The sequence below is a fragment of the Cololabis saira genome, chromosome 2, assembly GCF_033807715.1.
Source record: "Cololabis saira isolate AMF1-May2022 chromosome 2, fColSai1.1, whole genome shotgun sequence".
NCBI lineage: Eukaryota > Metazoa > Chordata > Actinopteri > Beloniformes > Belonidae > Cololabis > Cololabis saira.
The window spans coordinates 21,568,152-21,588,016 of record NC_084588.1 but is presented as its reverse complement, the minus strand read 5'-3'; the positions used below and the strand labels follow the sequence as shown (position 1 = coordinate 21,588,016).

The window sequence follows — 19,865 nt, the reverse complement described above, 5'->3', positions numbered from 1 at the left end:
ATGAGACGGTTGTTACACAGTTGAATGTAGACCAGGAGAAGATGGAGAGCAAATGAGTAACTTCAAAACCAACTCCTCTCATCACAGGCAAATCTGAGATCACTAGTAAATAAAATAGACATGTTTGCAGTGCTGACAATGCATACAAAGACATAGAACATATTCCAGATTCTAACACTTCATGCAAATTTAAAACATTTTGGGCGGAGCAGTAAGAGTTAAGGTGGCAGGTAGGGCATCAGTGCTTGACAACAGATGACGTAATCCTGGACATGTCACTGTGAAGGAGCGTCTGCATCCTGGGCATTGAACTGTTTTTGTTTACCGAGAGTTCACTTGTATTACCCGTCAAAACTGCCTGTAACATCAAAACCACAGTTGTTTCTATGTAACAACACAACACCCTGATTGATCACAGCACATTTCAACCACACCTCTCTACACCGCCAACCTAACAACTATCGCTTTTTGGCGATTTTATATGAAAAGTAAAATTTCAATTTGAAATTAGGGTGGTAAAAGTGGAAAGAAAGTGAAGGCAATTTTGTTTTTAAGTTTGAAGTCCAAGTGCTCTGCAACTTTACCATAATCAATCTTCAGATTGCCTAAGGTCCCTTCCTATGGAATAAACGGTCACACTGCTAGCAATACTATCAGCATATTGCTATTTAAAGTAAGCCAGGCTGGGAGCAACCCGAACACAGGGTTAGATGATAATCTGCTTGCTGGCCAGAGAATGACATCTAAAGGCTTAACACTCATTGATTAGGGTCTGTGACATAGTAGAGAGCCTCTTGGCTGCTCAGACAGGAGGGCAGACTTTAAGCCTCATCGTATGCGTATGTGTGTCTCCTCTCTTTTTCTAGTGGTTTGGAGAAGAGTGTTGTTGAGGTGTAGTATAGAGGAATAGAAGCTGGTCTTACTGTTTAAAAAAAAATGTGTGTAAATGAAGGGGAACAGACTGACAGTAGATTGAACGTCTCCTCACCAGATGGTTGAAGCCTAGGAGGCCATCTGCTGTCATGCTGTGTTTCTGTGGGGACCTCCTCATTTCCTTTTTCCTTACATCTCTCATCATTGGGTTCTTCAACCAACCTCGGTGTGCTGGTGGAGGCCTGCTGTGATTGCTACGGGGGGAAGCTGGCATTACATGGAAAAAAATGCAAATGATAAAGATTATAATCAGCGATACCAGCTAAAACAGGTATACGGTACATGTGTGACTCTGAGTCAATGAGAGTGGTAAAAAGGAAATTTTGTTTTCAGAATTTTCTGAAATGTTATTTTAAACAACAGAATATTCTTGTAAACTTATATAGCATTTGTGCTACAAATAGAATCTGAATCTGCACACACATACACTATTAAAGGACCTTTCTGAGATGTTTATTATATATCTAGCACTTGTTGCACTGTTGCAGCCTATTATTAATCCCAAAATCTAATCTAGAAACCCATCAGATGCAGTCGGACTGGTCTGACTGCCAGTAATTATAAGGTCATGGCATAGCTATAACAATGATTGACAACTGATTTTCTTTTTCTTCTAAAAAATGGGTGTATTGTATATCTATTTTTCATCCTGCAATTATATAATTTTTCATTCTTAGGAGTTGATTGCCTGGATGATCGGAATTACTGGAGGTAACCTGGTTTTATGGACTTAAGTAAACTCAAAGCTTGTAATGTATACTGACAACTTGTGGAACAGTACATTCGCCAGAGCTTTAACTGTACATCTGCTTTACTTAAACAAATAAAAATGAAAAACATTGACTTGTTTATAAGGCTAAATATTTAACTCTTTACAATTAGTTTTGCACTTTATCATGTCATCTTATTGTTGTGCCTAAGGGTGTATTCACACTTGACAGGTTCATTTGTTTCAAAACAAATGTTGTGACTACTCTGTTAGTATAGATCATTCGAATAAGTATGTTGTCCTCAGATCCTTTGGTATAAATCAAAGAAGCAGAATGAGATCCGTCTGAGAAGGGGTTCGCTTTAGGCTGCTTCCAAATAAACTCTGGTCCGAGTTATTTCAAATATAAGGGTGTAAGGACCAAAGGCATTAAAAACACATTAATAGATTCTTCTATAGTCATAAGATTTGGGGTGTTACCCTAATTTCAAAGCACTATCTTCATTTTTGTGTACAACACAAAACGTCCCAGAGGAATTTTGACTTCCCTTCCCCTAAATGCTGTTCTTTGTGTTTGGGTTTTGTCTTTGGGTTTTGTTTAAAAAAAATAAGAATAAATACTTTTGTTGTTCCTGAACTTGGGTTTTGTTTGATGTGACAGTTTGTGCACGGGATGTGACAGTAAAGTCAGATTTCACTAAAAATGACCGGGTTGTATTTTCTTTTTCTCTGGTTTATACAAAATTGAAAAACATATTTCACTAGCTGTCTATAACCTAAATTAGTAGATGAAGACATCTCATTATATAATGGACTTAATATCATTATGCTTTTGGGTTGGCACCCAATAGTAACTGCACATTTGTCTAGTTATTCTATTCCCATTTCATGCCCCAGTAAAGGTGCAAAACTTTATTTGCGGAGCTCATTTCTGACCCATTTACTAAGACTTCACACCTTTTTTGTAACAGTACACCTAGTAAAAATACTAAGGTTTTCTTTATTTATTTAAAAAGAAACAGACATAACCAAATGAGTTTGGATCTTTATGTACAAACTAATATGGGCTCAACTCTAACAATTTGACTAATTGTATGAGTAGCTTTCTGTATTACTATTGTGAAAGTTGTGTGATTTAAGTCGGTCATGTAATGTTTACGTTCTGTTGGAAAGTGAAAAATGTAGTTCACATATTGAAAGCTGATAGCAATGCCACATTCTGTCAGATGGGCTTGATTGAGTTTTGCCCTTCAGTTGTTCAGTTTGACCTCAGACCCTTAAATCACTCAGCAGTCAGACAGACGGGTTTAGCTACAGGGTATGCAACTATGTTGGCACACAGAGTGAGCACTGGCCCAAATGTTGAAATTACACACCCTTCCCCCCCAAAAACACAAATTTAAATAAGGATTAATGGATGATGGAAAGATTAATAAAACAAAAAAAAAAATAGACTACTAGATCATGGTCATTTTTTAAGATGTTGATGAAATTGCAAGGAACACTCAAACAAAAAGAGAATTATAAACAATAGTGTACAAAAACTGTGAAAGCACAAAGGGAAAGCAAGTGGCTGGCAGCAAATTCTGAAGGATTTAATTGACCTTTACAGAAACCTCAGTCGGAGCACTGATATTGTATGGGTCTTGGTACAGAGAACTGTGCTTTCGCTGACTGCGTTCTCACCTGTGCCATGCATTACCATCAAGCATGTTTTTATGTGTCATGGTGCTCCCACTTCAGGTTATTTTATACCAAGACAAGCATTTGCTGAGTTTTGCAGGTTTGAGATAACAAATGCAATGTGACTGCGACTCTGCGAATTAAAATCAGCATCCCAAGTCTTAGTCAAAGATGGAATCATCCTGCTGTTAGTCATACTTCCTCTTGGGACATAGTGTCATTCTGCATCTTCTTAAAATGATGGTGTGTGTGTGCGTGTGTGTGTTTGTTTTTTTTTTTATATAGAGCATGACAATCTTTCAGCAAATTTCACTACACCTAGTGTCAAGGGCAGTGGCCAATCTGAAGCTTTATAGCATCTAAGAATTTTATGTACCATGAAGTTGAGTAATTCATCTAAGCATTTTTAATTCATCAGTAGAATGAAAACTGTTTGTTGCCTATTGATGAAGCAGTATTTCTCTCCTTTTTTGATGTTTTCTGCACACAACACCTCTTTCTGCATCATCAGTAGGTCTGGTGTGTGTGCAGAACTGTTCATGGGTACAAACGGTGCAGAAAAACTCAGACCTGCACCTTCCCTTACACACACACACACACACACACACCTGTAAATTATTCAAACCACCAGCTGGGGACAGAGAGTACCTGACAGTCAGTGGTCATAAAGTCCCAAATGTTGTCGTCTCTTCTCCCCAATATAGATCAAATAACCTAATGCTCTTTATCTTGGTAATGCAGGTCAATGGATTCCACTAACATTTGTGTGAGTGCATCCATGTTTTTAGCATTGGCCTTTCACTTGACTTTCCCGGCCAGTCTGAGCTGGCTTCAGACTCCACTATATCAAAGGTCAACATGTGTGTTTGTATATGTATGGTGAAAACAACAACAGTGATCTGTGTAATGGGTTCTGTTGTTCCCAGAACAGATGAAGACTGAGATTAGGCTTTAGTTTCTACGAGAACCATAACCCCAATGAAACTAAAAGCTTTATTAGCTCCTGAATATTTGTAGCATCCCAGCTTCTCTGTTGGTATTCAAATTTTTTTTTCATACCACAGTAGTGCATTGAATTTATACTCTTATCAAACATCCTGCAGTTATCTTAAGCTTCAACAGCAATATTGCTCTCTGTGCTCCATTTATTAAAAAAGAAATAATAATAATTCAGTGGTACCCATAAAATGAATTGGTTAGTAATGGCATGGCAAAAATATTTGAGTGTTGACCTAAAATCCAAGCTCCAAGTGGTAGCTTCCAACGGATGCCATCAAAGAAGTAACCACCACAACACATAAGATCCAGAGGATCTTTTCCTTTCATCCTGCACCAGACACTCTGACACACTCATCTAGGGTCTTTGGTCAGAGCTCTTCTGGTGGCCTGCTGGTTTTTGAAGGAATACGAGAGAGAGAGAGAGTACAAAAAACGGGTACTTTAACAGATCACATTTAATAATGCAGATTTCTATAAAAATGAAAGTGCAACACAAAAATTGGACGGCATCAGAGTTTAAGTGATAGTCACCAATCCTCCTGCTTTACTTATTTTTTTAAAAACTTATTTTCAATGTTTTATTGCACTGTTCTCATTTCCAGTGTCACCTGACACTAAAGGCATCAGTTTAAACTCACTAAATTCTCTTTTAGATGACTAGTATGTAAAACTGGAAAGCCCATGCCAGTCCAGCACTGACTCTGAAGAGCTGCCTCCAATGTTTTCTTTACTTATCTTGAATCCCGAGATCACAACCACTTTAGCAGCGAACATTCAAGTGTAGAAATCTCTTCTTTCATGAAATTACATTGGTCAGCTGTTATTTTACATATTCAACAAAGTGCAATGCACTAAAACCCTTTGAAGGATTTTAAAAGTTATTCCCACTATTCCAAGTCTTTGCCTTTTTCACCTCTGCGATGCTAGCACCCCTTTTTTTCCCTCCCCACTTATTTCATCCATCCATTCTAGGATGACCCCTGTTAGATGAAAAACACATCTTCAGTAAAAAAGAAACAGAAATCTAAAAACCATCTTTTATGCTTTCTGTCCTTCATGCGTAAGTCATTTTGTGTTTGCACGTGGATAGATGGATTGATCAGTATATGGGGCTGTGTATAAAAGTGCCGGTGTGGGAGGATAATTGGTCTCTACAGAGATATCTGTGGATGTCATAAAGAGGAGTTGCATTTCCATTGTTTTCAGTCTGGTGTCATTTGAGTTTAACTGATCTGCTCCTCAACTTCAATGCTGATGCTTCTCTGAATCACAAGGCAAGCACATTTCTCATAGCTGAAGAGTAGAATACTCTGACCCTCTCGAGGAAAGTCTGCATTATTTGGAACCTCTCTTGGTCAAGATTGTTGAGTTGGGCCTTGATAGTTAGCTAGTTTATTCAATTTTTGGTAATACATAAGAAAAAAGAAGAAAAAGGTTGTTAATTCTATAAAGGATTCAAAATCATTTTGATTTGGTAATAAAATTAGTGATTTAATGACATAAGATGAGTAGATGTAACTAGGCATTAAGGTCAGGAGAACTGAAGTCAGATTATGAGAGTTTTTTTTTCTACATAAAGTATTATACCCATGATCACTGAAAATCAAGTTAGCGCAATATTTAGCATAGGTTAACATGCTAAATATTTAGCATATATATATATATATATATATATATATATATATATATATATATATATATATATATATATGATGTATCGTTTTCACGAAATAAAACAAACTAATTTCATTGTACTGTTCCACTTATGTGTAAAAGAGGGTCTCAAATAAAAAACAAGGTTTTATTTTAAACTATTAAGTCTATGGACAAAAAGAGACTATGGTGTATGTTCAGACTGACAGGTTTTACAGTAAATCCAAAATTCTGTTTTGACAATCTGATAATTTGTTTAGAGTTGCATCATATTAGGTTTTGCACTGAAACATATGATCAACGCTGAAATAACCATTCTAGTGACTTGGAGAGGGTGTACATTTTTTTTTTTTTAAATCACATGGTAATTTTGTAATGACTTCTATACATTTCCCAAGTGTATAGTTTCAATAGCTTGGTTAATGAGGGTAACATGTCGGCTAACCTTTTCTTTCGTAAAAGGTGGATGTTTTTACTAGAAAAACAATTTTTCCTTTGTTTGACTTTTTTACCACAAGTAGTAAATATTCTCTAATCAATTTATTGCGTCTGAAGTCTTACATGGGATAACAAATGGCAGTACATAAACATGGGCATGATTTCACATGCACACCTTAGAGGTATATTACTGACACCTATTAGAAGTAAGGGGGTGTTGATGTGCTGATGACATGGTATTCTATGTTACATTATCACCCGCATGAGGGTCTCGGGACTGCAACTCTGGAGAAGAACTACATGGCGATGGTGACACTAAAACTGTGAATCATTTCAAATGTGCCTTATTTGATAGTGAATGTTATCTTGAACTGTAGTCACATGCAGTGTTTTATTTCAGTCGTTTTTAAGCAGTGTCTGTCTGCTCTGTCCTCTCTGCACCAGGGAGCAGCCGATCTACACCACCAGGGCCCATGTATTCCAAATAGATCCAACCACCAAGAAGAACTGGGTTCCTGCCAGCAAGCAGGCTGTCACCGTTTCCTATTTTTATGACAGCACACGCAACAGCTATCGCATCATCAGTGTGGATGGATCCAAGGTAGGTGTTGTTTTTTTGTTGTTGTCGTTGGTGTGTGTGTGTGTGTGACATTTTCAGGCATATTCTGTCAGTTTTTTTTTTTTTTTAAAGAAGAAATGGTGTCAAAATTGTCTTAAGAGACAAATGGAGAAAATGCAACCAAATTGTACCAAATGTTCTGTTGTTGTTCAGTGATGTTCAATTTGCTGGAACCATGTTGAATTTGATGTGCTCATCCCAATTTGGTGTGGTTATTTGAAAGTTAATTATCATTTCACTTGAATATTACCATCAGTTAAATATAGATGTATTGTAGTTGTGGCATATTTGTGGGGTAAAAACTCAAAGCCATATTCCATTCACACCTGAGTCCTTTCTTAAAAAAGCATTAATAAAGCAGAGGGATCATTTGAAAATGTTCACTTGAGAGGTTAAATCTTTGCATTCTATTGTAAATGACTTTGGACTATATAATTTTTATTTCTCATTAAAAATTACAAATGACAAACTTTGATGCACACAAGTGTGGCTTCAAGTTGCAGCAGGTCTGTGTGAGTTAAGTTCCCCAATTTAACCATCATCGGCACTACATGTACATCATAGAAACTGCATGTGGAAAAACTAAGAACAGCCTTATTGCCTTCATATGAATTAGTGGTGAATAATAATTTGAATAATTGATCATCAGGAAGTGTGAGCCCCTCCATAAATACCGAGGTTTGGACAGTTAACGAGAGCATTCAGAACATCAGTGTTTCTTGGAGAAATGACTGTTAGTAGCTGTTGATATGAAGAGGGTTTGAAATCCTTTCCAAACTATTTGGGGACCATCATTTTACTTGTAAATAGATTTTCCACTTGTTTGAATTATGTAACATTCAAGTGAGTTGTCCATCTTCATAGGAACAGATGCCTCCGTAAATTCCCCACAGATTAATGACTGATGATTTTTGTCATTGTCATGGTTTTGGATGATTTGTTGTTGTTGTTGTTGTTGTTGTCACATAGGAATGGGAGGATCTAAGGGTAAGCTAGCCTGTATCCCAGGCACTCTGTATTCAGTAATGAATTGGATGACTTATGGCGGACGTACTTGCATCATGTGAACTTTCCCAGGCAAAGACAGATGGAAAGTTCCAAATTCAATCTAGTTTCCAAAATGATGAACATTTGCCTTTATCATTAGTTCATGTTAGAAATGTAGATTTACCATGTCACTATTTTATTTATTTTTTCTTTTATTCAATGTGTTGAACACACCATTGATCCGTGGAGAGCTGGCCACAATGAATTAGTTTCCTTTTCAGACCCATCTGAACTATTCTTCTATGTACCGGTAATTTGAGGTTTTCCTTTTGGCTTTAATTCAGTTTGAAAGGGAACTATTATGTGATAGGAAAAAGTGCTGATTTTTTTCAAAAGTGTATACATGATGCAGACATTCTCAATAGCATGAATCTAAAAAAAAAGACACATTTTCTCATAATAATTGAAATCTGCCATTAAAAGAGCATGATGTTAAAATTAAATCATTCAAGAGAAAATGCACCACATGTGTATGTGTATTAGCATCCTTTACCTGAGCTCAGTGAAAGAATAGTTTCCATGGTGACTTTATCTGTGTGAAAACTGTAGATGCATTACAACAGCAATATCCCTCCACTGACAATGTCAATCTCTTTTTTACAGTGATACATTTCAAATTTTATCTGCACAGCCATTTATGAGAAAGGATTTCAGCTTGGTTTTACCTGAATAAAGAACATTGCAGAAGAAGCATTTTTCTACTGGCTGACTGGTTTGTATTTTCGACAAATACAAACTAAATATTTAGCTGATATTCAAACTATTCAAAAATCTGAGTTTTGTTTGTGGACATTACCTCCAAATAAAAAGCTAATAATATTTTAGATAATATTTTATTTTTAGATTTATTTCCCACATCATACGTTTAGTTTAGTTTTTTATGTCCTCTGTATCCTAATGACCAGTCCTTTCAGCTCTCCCATTATCCTACATCTACATGCCTATTAGCTCTCCTGTAACCACAACAGGACAGCATGTGTCAGAAAATATCTGCAGGGTACCAAAATATGTTGCCTTTGAGAAGAATGGAACGAAACGTTATCCTGATTTAAATAGGGACAACTTTTTATCCATGTCTCCAGTGGAGTTGGATAAGTCAAAGTGATGTAACTGTGCACAAAAGCAACCAACAGCAATGAAATGTCGAGCCATCAAGTGTTAAATATAGTCCTTAGTTTGTACAGGAGCTGCAAGGGAGACAAGTCTGTCTAGGAGAATAATCTGTGCTGCTGTACTCACAAACTGTGACAGGTTGTCTGCTTATATTTGCCCACTTGTGATTGTTGGGCAACTTGATGAAGATGATATTGCAAGTAGAGGAACAAACAAGTAGCATGGTGTTGCCAAGAATTAGAATACATTTTTCATTCCAGTTGATGGATGCTCTGAAAGTCTTTTTTTTTTCAAAATTTTAGATTATTATTATATAATGTGACATACACACAGTGCTATGACTGTAATAGTCAAAGTACTGCATAGCAGGGTTTTTTTTTGTAGTATGGTGAATCACTTAAATCCAGCTGGATTGGCTATTTTGTTGTTTCCCCAGCTGTCATGACAGAGTCCCCGAGCAGTTATCCATCAGGATTATGGATTCAATCACACCAAGGCTGGTATGAGTTAATATGAAGCTCTAACATAAGTAAACTCTGTATTGTAAACAGCATTGTGTATCATTGCTTTTTCTTTTATAAACACAAATATGGGCAGTAAATGATCATAAAGGAGAATTAGAAATGGAAAAAATAGAAAAAAAGAAACCTTCTCTTCAGCTATCCAGCTGAGGGGCCGGACACAATTGTAGCTTATAAGGCCAAATTTCTTGTACATTAACACAGCCCCTATTGTAGGAAACTGCAAATGTATCTTCTACTTAGTCTCAACCTACAGCTGTATAAATATCCAATTAAATATGTCAGCAGGATATGTATGTAATGAAGAGGACCAGATGAGCACACATTATAAAAATGATTAGTTAAGTCATCTTCTTGATAAGATAAAGATTTCAACTGCCGACAGCCTCCACTTTAACCCACCGATACATCATATAGCATTTGAGGGTCCCTGCTCCCTTTTTTAGGTCTTAATAAATTGAGATTCTGATTTCACCTCTCATTGCTGCCTACCTTTGGAAACCAATCCTGCGTCACTTGCATCACGGAGCAGTGTTATGTCTAGTTCTTTAATATTTGGTACAATGAAAAGACCTGGCAGATCATTATTATTTTATTTTTTTACTGCGTGTGTGTGTTTGTTTTTTTATTTTTATAATGGCAATCCCTTCAGTGCAAATTATCATTCTGTTTTATTTTGTGTTTATATATGCCACATTCTGGACATGGTTCTGTGTTTGAGTTAGAAGTTGCTACAGGGTTTTACTTTATATTATCTTGGGGAAAAAGTACCATGCTGTGTTGCTTCCATTTTTCTAAGCATGAAAGAACTTGCATGTGGTGTTTGACAGCCGATCATGTCGTTTCCATATAATCCTCTCCCACATTCTTCATCGTCAATTTTACTTACTGACTTTGCATATTCTTTGCAGTCTGCAGACACCTAATCAGCTGAGGAAGCTTTCTCCTTTAACCTTCTGGTTGGGTTTCTAACTGACCCCGAGGCCAGAAGGCAGCCAAGCCTCGCTTTGAGCCTTGTGTGCCACTTGATCTGCATCCCAGCCAAGAGCACAGCTGTTAACGTCACTCCAATCCCTCCCTTATTCACTTGCTACCTAGTGCAACATTCCTACATGCCAACATACAGTCACAAGGTCTACAAAGATGAAGGTAGTCTGGTAGTCGTGCATCTTAACTTCCAGCACATCATTTGGGATCCCACTTCATTGCTTCACGGTGTGAAGTTAATAATCATGTTGGCTGTTATCATGTTGCACACCGGTGATGGAAGCACTCAGAGGCTCAGTTACATTTTTAAGCTCTAGTTTGTTGCTTCCCACCTGCAGTGTCTTTTCAGCCTCAGTATTTGTCTGAGTCAGTTACATTAGGGCACTGGTTTGTGTCATAACATCTACGTAACAGTTTAGATGCATCAGCTCAACAAGTTTTCCATTGACTGGTTTAAAATAGTCTTTCAGTTTCAGACGGCAATAATCTGAAGAGTTCCAGACCTTATGCGGTAAACAGTCTAAAAGAGTGTGTTAAACACAATATATGAAAGATATAAGAAATGTTTTTTAGTTGTTTAATTAGATACGTTTGAATGGAAACGTTAGTTTATGTTCAAGTGGCTAATGAGTTGATTTTCCATGTGCTTGCTTACATTTTTTGTTTATTTTTCTTCCTGCAGCTACAGCCTAGTTTTTACACAAAATGATCATTAAAGTTTTATCCAATCTTAACACTTTTCTTTGAGCTCGAGTGACTAGGCCTGTTAAATATTAACTCTGCTGCTTGAGATGAGATTTGTGAGCATTGTTTAGACTTTGCCCAGGTTCCTCTTCGGGGGAAAGTGGGTCACATTCATTTTTGTTTGTTCTTTATGTATCCGACTTAGTGATTTTGAACTCTAAGTAACAATTTGTAATTGCTTGTTGTGGGAATGCTGTTTTAATGAGAAGTTTGGTTTTTACACTTTGAAGATTGTAAAGGCTTGTTTGAGATGATTTTTAAGTCTAAGAATCATTTACATTGTTCTGAGACACAAATGACAGAAATTGAATTAATGTCATGCTAGTGTTTTGTTATTTTGTTGGCTCAGTGTTTCATCTGTGTAGCAATGCACAGTTAAAAAAAAATTTAATTAAAGTTTTGAACACCCCAACCACTGAAGAGATAGGGACAGAGACAGTGGAGGCGTAAAAAAGGACACAAGTCTGTCAGCAGTTTGAATCCTCAAGTCCTATGTTCAGAGCCATGTTGCTATGAAACAAGGGCTACACTGTGATTTAACTGCCATCTATTGTTTCTTAATTGTTGGGCTTAATTAGCATGTGTTGCGTTTAAGTTCTGCTGTATATTTATATTGAGATTGGGTTTGTGTGTATACAGAGGTTATTTACAGCTGCTTATTTTTACATGCAAATTTACCCTTCCATATAAGAGTAGATGTCAGTGATGTTTTAAACTCACTAATCAATGAAGTCTGGTCAGGCTAATACAGTGTTTACAAATGCAAAAGTTTCTTCTGTTACTGCAGCACAAAGTCTACAGTTTTTCACTGCATCGGTGGTATGGTATCTGTTTTTACTGCATAGTTACAGCAGGTGTATGAGCTCTGGATAAAAATATACTGTAGACAGACTGCAATTTTGCTGCTTGTCCACCTGCATGTACTGTAGGTTGGTGAGTGCAGGCACCACTGCATATGGTTGGTCCATTCGTGTGTTTTTTTTTAAATTAGTTTTTGTTTTTGTGGTTTAGTTAACAAATATATTAATTTGTAATTGTTGAATAAAATTACAATCACACCATATTAGCCATTCACTAATGCTATGAAATGGTTGTCAAACATGCATATTAATCAATTTACTTTTTAAATGTTTTTATTATTATTTTAAAGACATATGCCTCTGTCCTAAGACGGGAATAATGCTTGGGCCAACTGTGATCTAGCTTGTCAGTTTACGCATAAATATGGCCAACAGATAATACATTTACTCTGGTGCAAAACTGATCTCCAGTGCATTGGCCTGTGTTAAATAAATGACACTATTCATTACATGGGTGCAGCAACTGTAATGGCCTAAAATATCATGGATGAGTTTCTCAGTTTTCAAATTTGTGCAGTGTCAAATCCAAGCAGAGAGGTTCTCCGTGGGGTGCCACACGCATCCACCTGATTCCTTTGCTGAAAGTTCATCCACTGATTCTGTACTGATGGGGCTTGAATATTGATAAGTCTCTTTATCCTAACAGGTAATCATCAACAGCACAATCACACCAAACATGACGTTTACCAAGACATCACAGAAGTTCGGCCAGTGGGCAGACAGCAGGGCTAACACAGTGTTTGGACTGGGCTTTGCTTCAGAGCAGCAACTTACAAAGGTATGATGAAACATTTCTGTAGCAACGTGTCACCTCACAAAGAACTTAGACATTTTGTAATAGAGTCCAACTAGGTTGGCTTGTACTGCTACTATAATGACAGCTATTTTGTCTCTTTTTTTATGATCAGTTTGCTGAGAAGTTCCAGGAAATAAAAGACGCAGCCAAGCTAGCAAGGGACAAATCTCAAGAAAAGGCGGAGACGTTGAGTAATCACTCCCAGGTAAATAATCTCTGTCTTTCTGGAATTCTGGGCACTCTGAAGTCACCGTTGGCCAATCTTGAGACAACTTGCATAATTACAGAAATGTTGTAGCCTATATACATTGCTGAATGAGAGGTCAAACATTCTGCTCATTAAGACACACAAATAAGCTAATGACATTAAGGCAGTTATATTCGTTTTTTAGTCCAATACAGATAATTTCAAACCTTTTTGATCCTGTTTATGATTGGAGTCACATGGACAATTGACAGCCACCTTCCTGCCAGACCAGCTTTTAGCTTGCAGTATCTCCAGATGGAATCTGACTCAGCGCTGAGACGTGCAACGCTGCTGGTCATGGACATGATTAACACTGGCAACAGTTTTTCCTCACCCCTCCACAGTCATGGCCAACGTGTTCAGGGTTTTTTTTATTCCTACATATTTCTGAATGTTTATTCTCTCATTTAGAATACTTAAGGTAAACTGCTAACGTGCTTAAAATCTGCCCTGAGATACAAGTTTCCCACTTTTCGCCAAGCAGGAGTCTGGACGTGAAACGCCTTCATCAAACCAAGCATCAAGCATTAATGGTACAGATGATGAGAAAATCTCTCATGTCAGTCCAGAGGCTGATACGCTGAAGACAGAAAATGAACGTCTGAAGAGTGAGGTAGAGCAGAGGTAAGCTTTAATTTCATGAAAACATCAGAAGAACCTGTTTTTTAATGTCTTGACATGTTATTCATTTGATTTTTATTTAATATCTGGTTTGTTTTTGCCCCCTTCACAACATTTAGTGTGTTGACTTGATGAGGAAAAAACAAAATTGCAACATTTTAAATCATGCCAAGTAAAATTTCTCCGATTTGGATAAATGCACTGAGATGTGCAGTCGCGGGTGGAACTCAATAACTCCTATATCATTTTAATTGGACTGAAACATGTCTCAGCGCTGTATGCATGATCCATTGTTCCCTGCCTGGGCTTTGGCCTAAAAATAACAAAAGAAACAAAGGCGAATAAGTCAGTCCCATCAAGAACTATGCAATACAGTTTTATATAGGTTATACAGTTATATACTTTTTTTGTTTTGATCATGGAGGTGGTGCAGGTCTCAAAAATGTCTTTAATACGATAAGCCAGGCATTAAGGGGTTAAAGTTATACAAGTACCAATATGCATAACGTTTACTTCCTGGTGGTTTGAATGCAAATGCTCATCCTGTGTAATACTACAAATGAAATTAAATATTTTTCTCTTCTGTACTCTTCAAATTATGATCAAGGTAGATATTAGAAATACAATTTGAACAGTAGTGTGCAGCAGGTGGTGTGTGAACAGTATACTGTAAATGTTTGGTGGGGTTTTTTTTTAATTTTATTTTTTATTTCCTTGATCAACAAGCAGATTGTACAAGGGCGTTTTACAATCTGGCTTTTTGAACATCAGCTCAGCTCTGGGTTTCACCATGGGACACAGTCAATTTGAAACTATGTGTATTCTAAAATGTCATAATTCATATGTAATAATGGCACACCTTTATTCTCAAACATGCTTTATGGCCATTATCATTTTAACTGCACATTCATCAGGTTCTGATCACTATTTTTTTCCGTGGATTGTCTCTGCACGCAAATGTTCAAATATTATCCCTTTTCAATCCCCAAAGGGCTCAGAAATCATAACGATCCCCTTTGCAGAATGAGGCTGCCTTACTCCACCATTTGGTTATTCTGGCCTCTTTAATCCAGATGTCTGCTGTATAAATCGGTAATTGCATGAAACACCAGATGTTGTTCCAGATGGGACTGAATTGACCTCAGGGTGGCAGAGTCAATTAAAAGTATATCATTTAAATTTGGCTAGAGTCACAGCAAAAATCCCCAACACATCTGATGCAGGTTCCTGAATGGTTCAGTGAGATTTGTTACTCGTTATATTTAACACAATGGTGTGATGTTGCAGTCATTACACAGCATGAAACATGTTCATTTGTCTTCAGGGAAGTTTGCAATTATGCAATTTGGAAACTGTTTCCAGCTAAAAATGACTAACAAATGATTATTTACTTCTCATGCACAGTTTCCCCCTTTCTTTAAACCCGAGTAAGCTCATTAGCTTGCATTCTTCTATCCTATAATTGTTAGATTTTTATTTTTTCCAGCATCTCATAATGCGTGAAAATGCCATAGAACGTCCTAAGTACCCATCCATACTCTTAAAATGAAAAATACTTGTGCATATTTCTATGCCAGAATAAATGTCCGGAAGCACAGAAAATCACCCGATGTTGTTAAAGAATGTCTTTTCTTTTTAGCTTCTAAAAAAGAAACTGTGTTGCAGGGGCAAAAATATACACTGCAGAAATGTGTACAAATGCATATATAAATTGCATTAATTAAGCTTATAGACACCAATAAATTTAATTAAATTTCCCTAGAAAGTAACTATATTCAAGCAGCTTTCTCAAGGGTCAAACCTTACGATTTCTTTTCCTTATAAATATCTTAGATAAATCTTAATACATGTATGAGCTTTCAAAATAATATTCTGTTCTAAGAACCTGACATTGAACAATCGCTCATTATAGGAAAGGCATTTTCTTTTGTCTTTGTCAAAATTCTCCAGCTTCTAGTTGTAAAATGCAGTTTGGCCTGTTCCCTGTCGTCGTTCGCACATGTCAATCATTCACATATATTTTCTGCGTTGTTGAATTGTCACAGCAGTGAAACAGTGGAGGGCTGCAGAATGCTGTGTTGCAAGCATGTCAACATTGGATGGACATTTGAACTCTTCAACCCAGCCATGGCTGAGGAAGGGAGCAGATGTGTAACAAATGCACATCACAAGCTCTCCAGACTTTTATAACACACAAATGCATGCATTCTGATGTGAAAGGATACTTGGTGATTTGAGTGGCTGAGGTCCAGTCTTCCAAACTAATGACCGGTGGCTCAATCACCTCCTATTGGACAGAAAAATGTGTCAAACTGATTATATTTTAGTCATACAATACTGTGCTGAGTAAACCTGCTTTCAGGTTTTCACATGGATCCTACCTTGACACTTGGCCACCGACCTAAACATGTTTGCAGTCTTCCCCCTCCCGAGCCAACCCTTACAAGTGGACAGTGCCGTTGCTATATGAACAGTAATGGGTCCCCCAAAAGTGGAAGGAAAAAAAAAAGAAAGTTTAATTTCAATTCAAATTCAAAAATGCTTTATTTATCCCCAGAGTGAAATTAGTAAAATTCATTTTGAAAGTCTTCATTTGGCTTCCAAACTCCAAAGATGGTTGGAGGCAAAAAGTCTTCAAAAACCCTCTACCCACAGGGTCCAAAGGCTCTGTTGCTAACATTCCAGTACCAGATGCCCTAGAGCACCCCCAGGATTTCTTTGTTCAAGCAATGACTGGTCAAAGCTCTTTTTGGCAGTAAAAGAGGCATCTTCTTAACACTAGACGGGAAGCTAAAATGCCAAGGCTGATTGACATATGGTGGGGCAAAAAGGTATTTAGTCAGCCACCAATTGTGCAAGTTCTCCCACTTAAAAAGATGAGGCCTGTAATTTTCATCATAGGTAAACTTCAACTATGAGAGACAGAATGGGCGGAAAGAATCCAGGAACACATTGTAGGATTTTTACTGGTAAATTCCTCGGTAAAATAAGTATTTGATCACCTACAAACAAGTAAGATTTCTGGCTTTCACAGACCTGTAACTTCTTCTTTAAGAGGCTCCTCTGTCCTCCACTCTTTACCTGTATTAATGGCACCTGTTTTAACTGGTTATCAGTATGAAAGACACCTGGCCACACTCCAAACTCCACTATGGCCAAGACCAAAGAGCTGATAAAGGACGTGAGAAACAAAACTGTAGACCTTCACCAGGCTGGGAAGACTGAATCTGCAATAGGTACAGTAAGGAGCTTGGTGTGAAGAAATCAACTGGGAGCAATTATTAGAAAATGGAAGACGTACAAAACCACTGATAATCTTCCTCAATCTGAGGCTCCACACAGAACCACACGGGGGACCTAGTGAATGACCTGCAGAGAGCTGGGACCAAAGTAACAAAGGTTCCATCAGTAACACACTACGTCGCCAGGGACTCAGACCCTGCAGTGCCAGACGTGTCTCCCTGCTGAAGCCAGTACATGTCCAGGCCCGTCTGAAGTTTGCTAGAGAGCATTTGGATGATGCAGAAGAGGATTGGGAGAATGTTATATGGTCAGATGAAACCATGAAACTTTTTGGTAGAAACACAACTTGTTGTGTTTGGAGGAGAAAGAAAGCTGAGTTGCATTCAAGGAACAGCAAACCTACTGTGAAGCATGGGGGTGGAAACATCATGCTTTGGGGATGTTTTTCTGCAAAGGGACCAGGACGACTGATCCGTGTAAGGGAAAGAATGAATGGGGCCATGTATCGTGAGATTTTGAGTGAAAACCTCCTTCCATCCGCAAGGGCATTGAAGATGAAACGTGGCTGGGTCTTTCAGCATGACAATGATCCCAAACACACCACCCGGGCAACGAAGGAGTGGCTTCTTAAGAAACATTTAAAGGTCCTGGAGTGGCCTAGCCAGTCTCCAGATCTCAACCCCATAGAAAATCTTTGGAGGGAATTGAAATTCCGTGTTGCCCAGCGACAGCCCCAAAACATCACTGCTCTAGAGGAGATCTGCATGGAGGAATGGGCCAAAATACCAGCAACAGTGTGTGAAAACCTTGTGAAGACTTACAGACAATGTTTGACCTCTGTCATTGCCAACAAAGGGTATATAACAAAGTATTGAGATTAACTTTTGTTGTGATTTTCTGGATTTTACTTTTTCATTTTGTCTCTCATAGTTGAGATATACCTGTTATGAAAATTACACACCTTATCTTTTTAAATGGGAGAACTTGCACAACTGGTGTCTGACTAAATACTTCTTTGCCCCACTGTATAAGAAGCACTATCTGTTCTTATGTACATGTATGAGTGTTGTAATAAAACAATCTTTTCTGAACCTGGATAAGGTTAGAGATGGTCATATAATAGGGCTCAGAGATCCGATTTAAAAAATAAAAGGAAAAAAAAATCAGAATGGAGACAGATTGACAATGTCGGGTATATTTGAAATTTCTGTTAATACTTTTACAATGTTGATAATGGTCCACCTATTATCAACAATCAACAGGTAATCTATATATGTGCTTGGCCTCTAGCTTTGTTTTCAAAGACACTAATTTAATACAATTAAATTCCAAGTACAGCCGACTTTATTTACATGTTATATTTCCAGAACAACGAGCCAACTTAAATAACCCTGGCTAGGTCTACAAGCCAAACGCAAACACTGACTTTACAGACATGCCCTGATAAAATCACCTTTGACAATGTCTGCTTTTCCCACACCTTCCTTCTTAACTCTGTGATGTGCGTAACAAGTTTTATTAAATGGTTATGAGTTGAAGTCTCTGTGTTGTATTATGTTCTTTATCAGTGGCCATGTGCCCCAGCCATTCCATCACCGACTGGCCTACATTTTGCTTCTGTTAATAACCCTCCTGTATATCTCTGTCTGTTAGCAACACCAATGCCAAGAAGTGGGAAACAGAGCTTCAGACTTTAAGAGACAATAATGCCAGGCTGGTGGATGCACTGCAGGAGTCTTCGGCTAATGTAGAGAGCTGGAAGAAACAGCTTAGTGCCTGCAAGGAAGAGGGTGACGCACTCAGGCAAAAGGTAATACAGTCGTGTTCTCCTCGGGGAAGCTGAATCATGTACACAAACCCATCAATCCTGTTGGCAGAGATGCTGAATCGCTGTATCTGCCTCTATAAAACTAGATCAGTCTGTCTAAAGGACATGTTTTTTTTTTTTTTAAACAGTTTTAACTAGTGCTGTCAAGCGATTTGAAAAAAAAAAAAAAAAAAGATCTCACCTAAAAATTGCTGAGAAAAGCCCTCAACTTGAAGTGTTTTCCTTTAAATTCATTACATTATTGTGGCAGATCAAAAGATTAATATATAACAAAAAAGTGGCTTTATAAAGTAATTTATTTATTTTTTGGACAGACTTGAACAGATGCAGTCCTAGCCATTTACATCCACTTGACAAGAACATTCGCCCTCCTCTCGGTCGCAGACGTGCGCATGCGCGGCTGCTCTCCTCGAGTGTAGTTTGTAGTTTAAGACCGTTGCTGTGGCAACATCGTTGCTGCTAATGTTAGCCGTGGCTGCGCTCGCAACCAGGTGCTTTGTGTTTATGTGGCTAAGCTTGAGCTGCTCCGGTGGTCAGCAAAGTCCTCTCCACAAAGAACACATATCACTCTACCTTTATCAAAGGTGCCGTCGGGGCGTTTTAGAAATGTAAATTCCTCATTAACTGGACTGACAACTTTCACATGCTCCTCCATTTTCACCCCCCCAGGCCTGTCCAGCTACAATGCGAGCCTACCAGCGTCTGCTAAACAAATGCAGGGACAGCCAATCAATGTTCACTTCAAGGTGTAACTAACCATTATTTTCCACCCACAACTCAAGGACAAGAAGTCCACCGCACAGACACATGTTTCAAAATAAAGG

At 37.9% G+C, this 19,865-nt stretch overlaps 1 protein-coding gene across 2 annotated transcripts in view; it reads left to right on the top strand.

Moving 5' to 3' along the window:
• homer2 (homer scaffold protein 2) overlaps window positions 1-19,865 on the top strand; it is a 34,781-nt gene that overhangs the window by 2,765 nt on the left and 12,151 nt on the right. For both annotated transcript variants that reach the window (XM_061740505.1, XM_061740497.1), the window contains exons 2-6: window positions 6,860-7,016; window positions 12,953-13,084; window positions 13,215-13,307; window positions 13,834-13,973; window positions 18,867-19,023. In XM_061740505.1, the coding sequence (XP_061596489.1) occupies window positions 12,983-13,084; window positions 13,215-13,307; window positions 13,834-13,973; window positions 18,867-19,023 (492 nt within the window). In that variant the 5' untranslated portion in view covers window positions 6,860-7,016; window positions 12,953-12,982. The remainder of the gene's footprint in view (window positions 1-6,859; window positions 7,017-12,952; window positions 13,085-13,214; window positions 13,308-13,833; window positions 13,974-18,866; window positions 19,024-19,865) is intronic.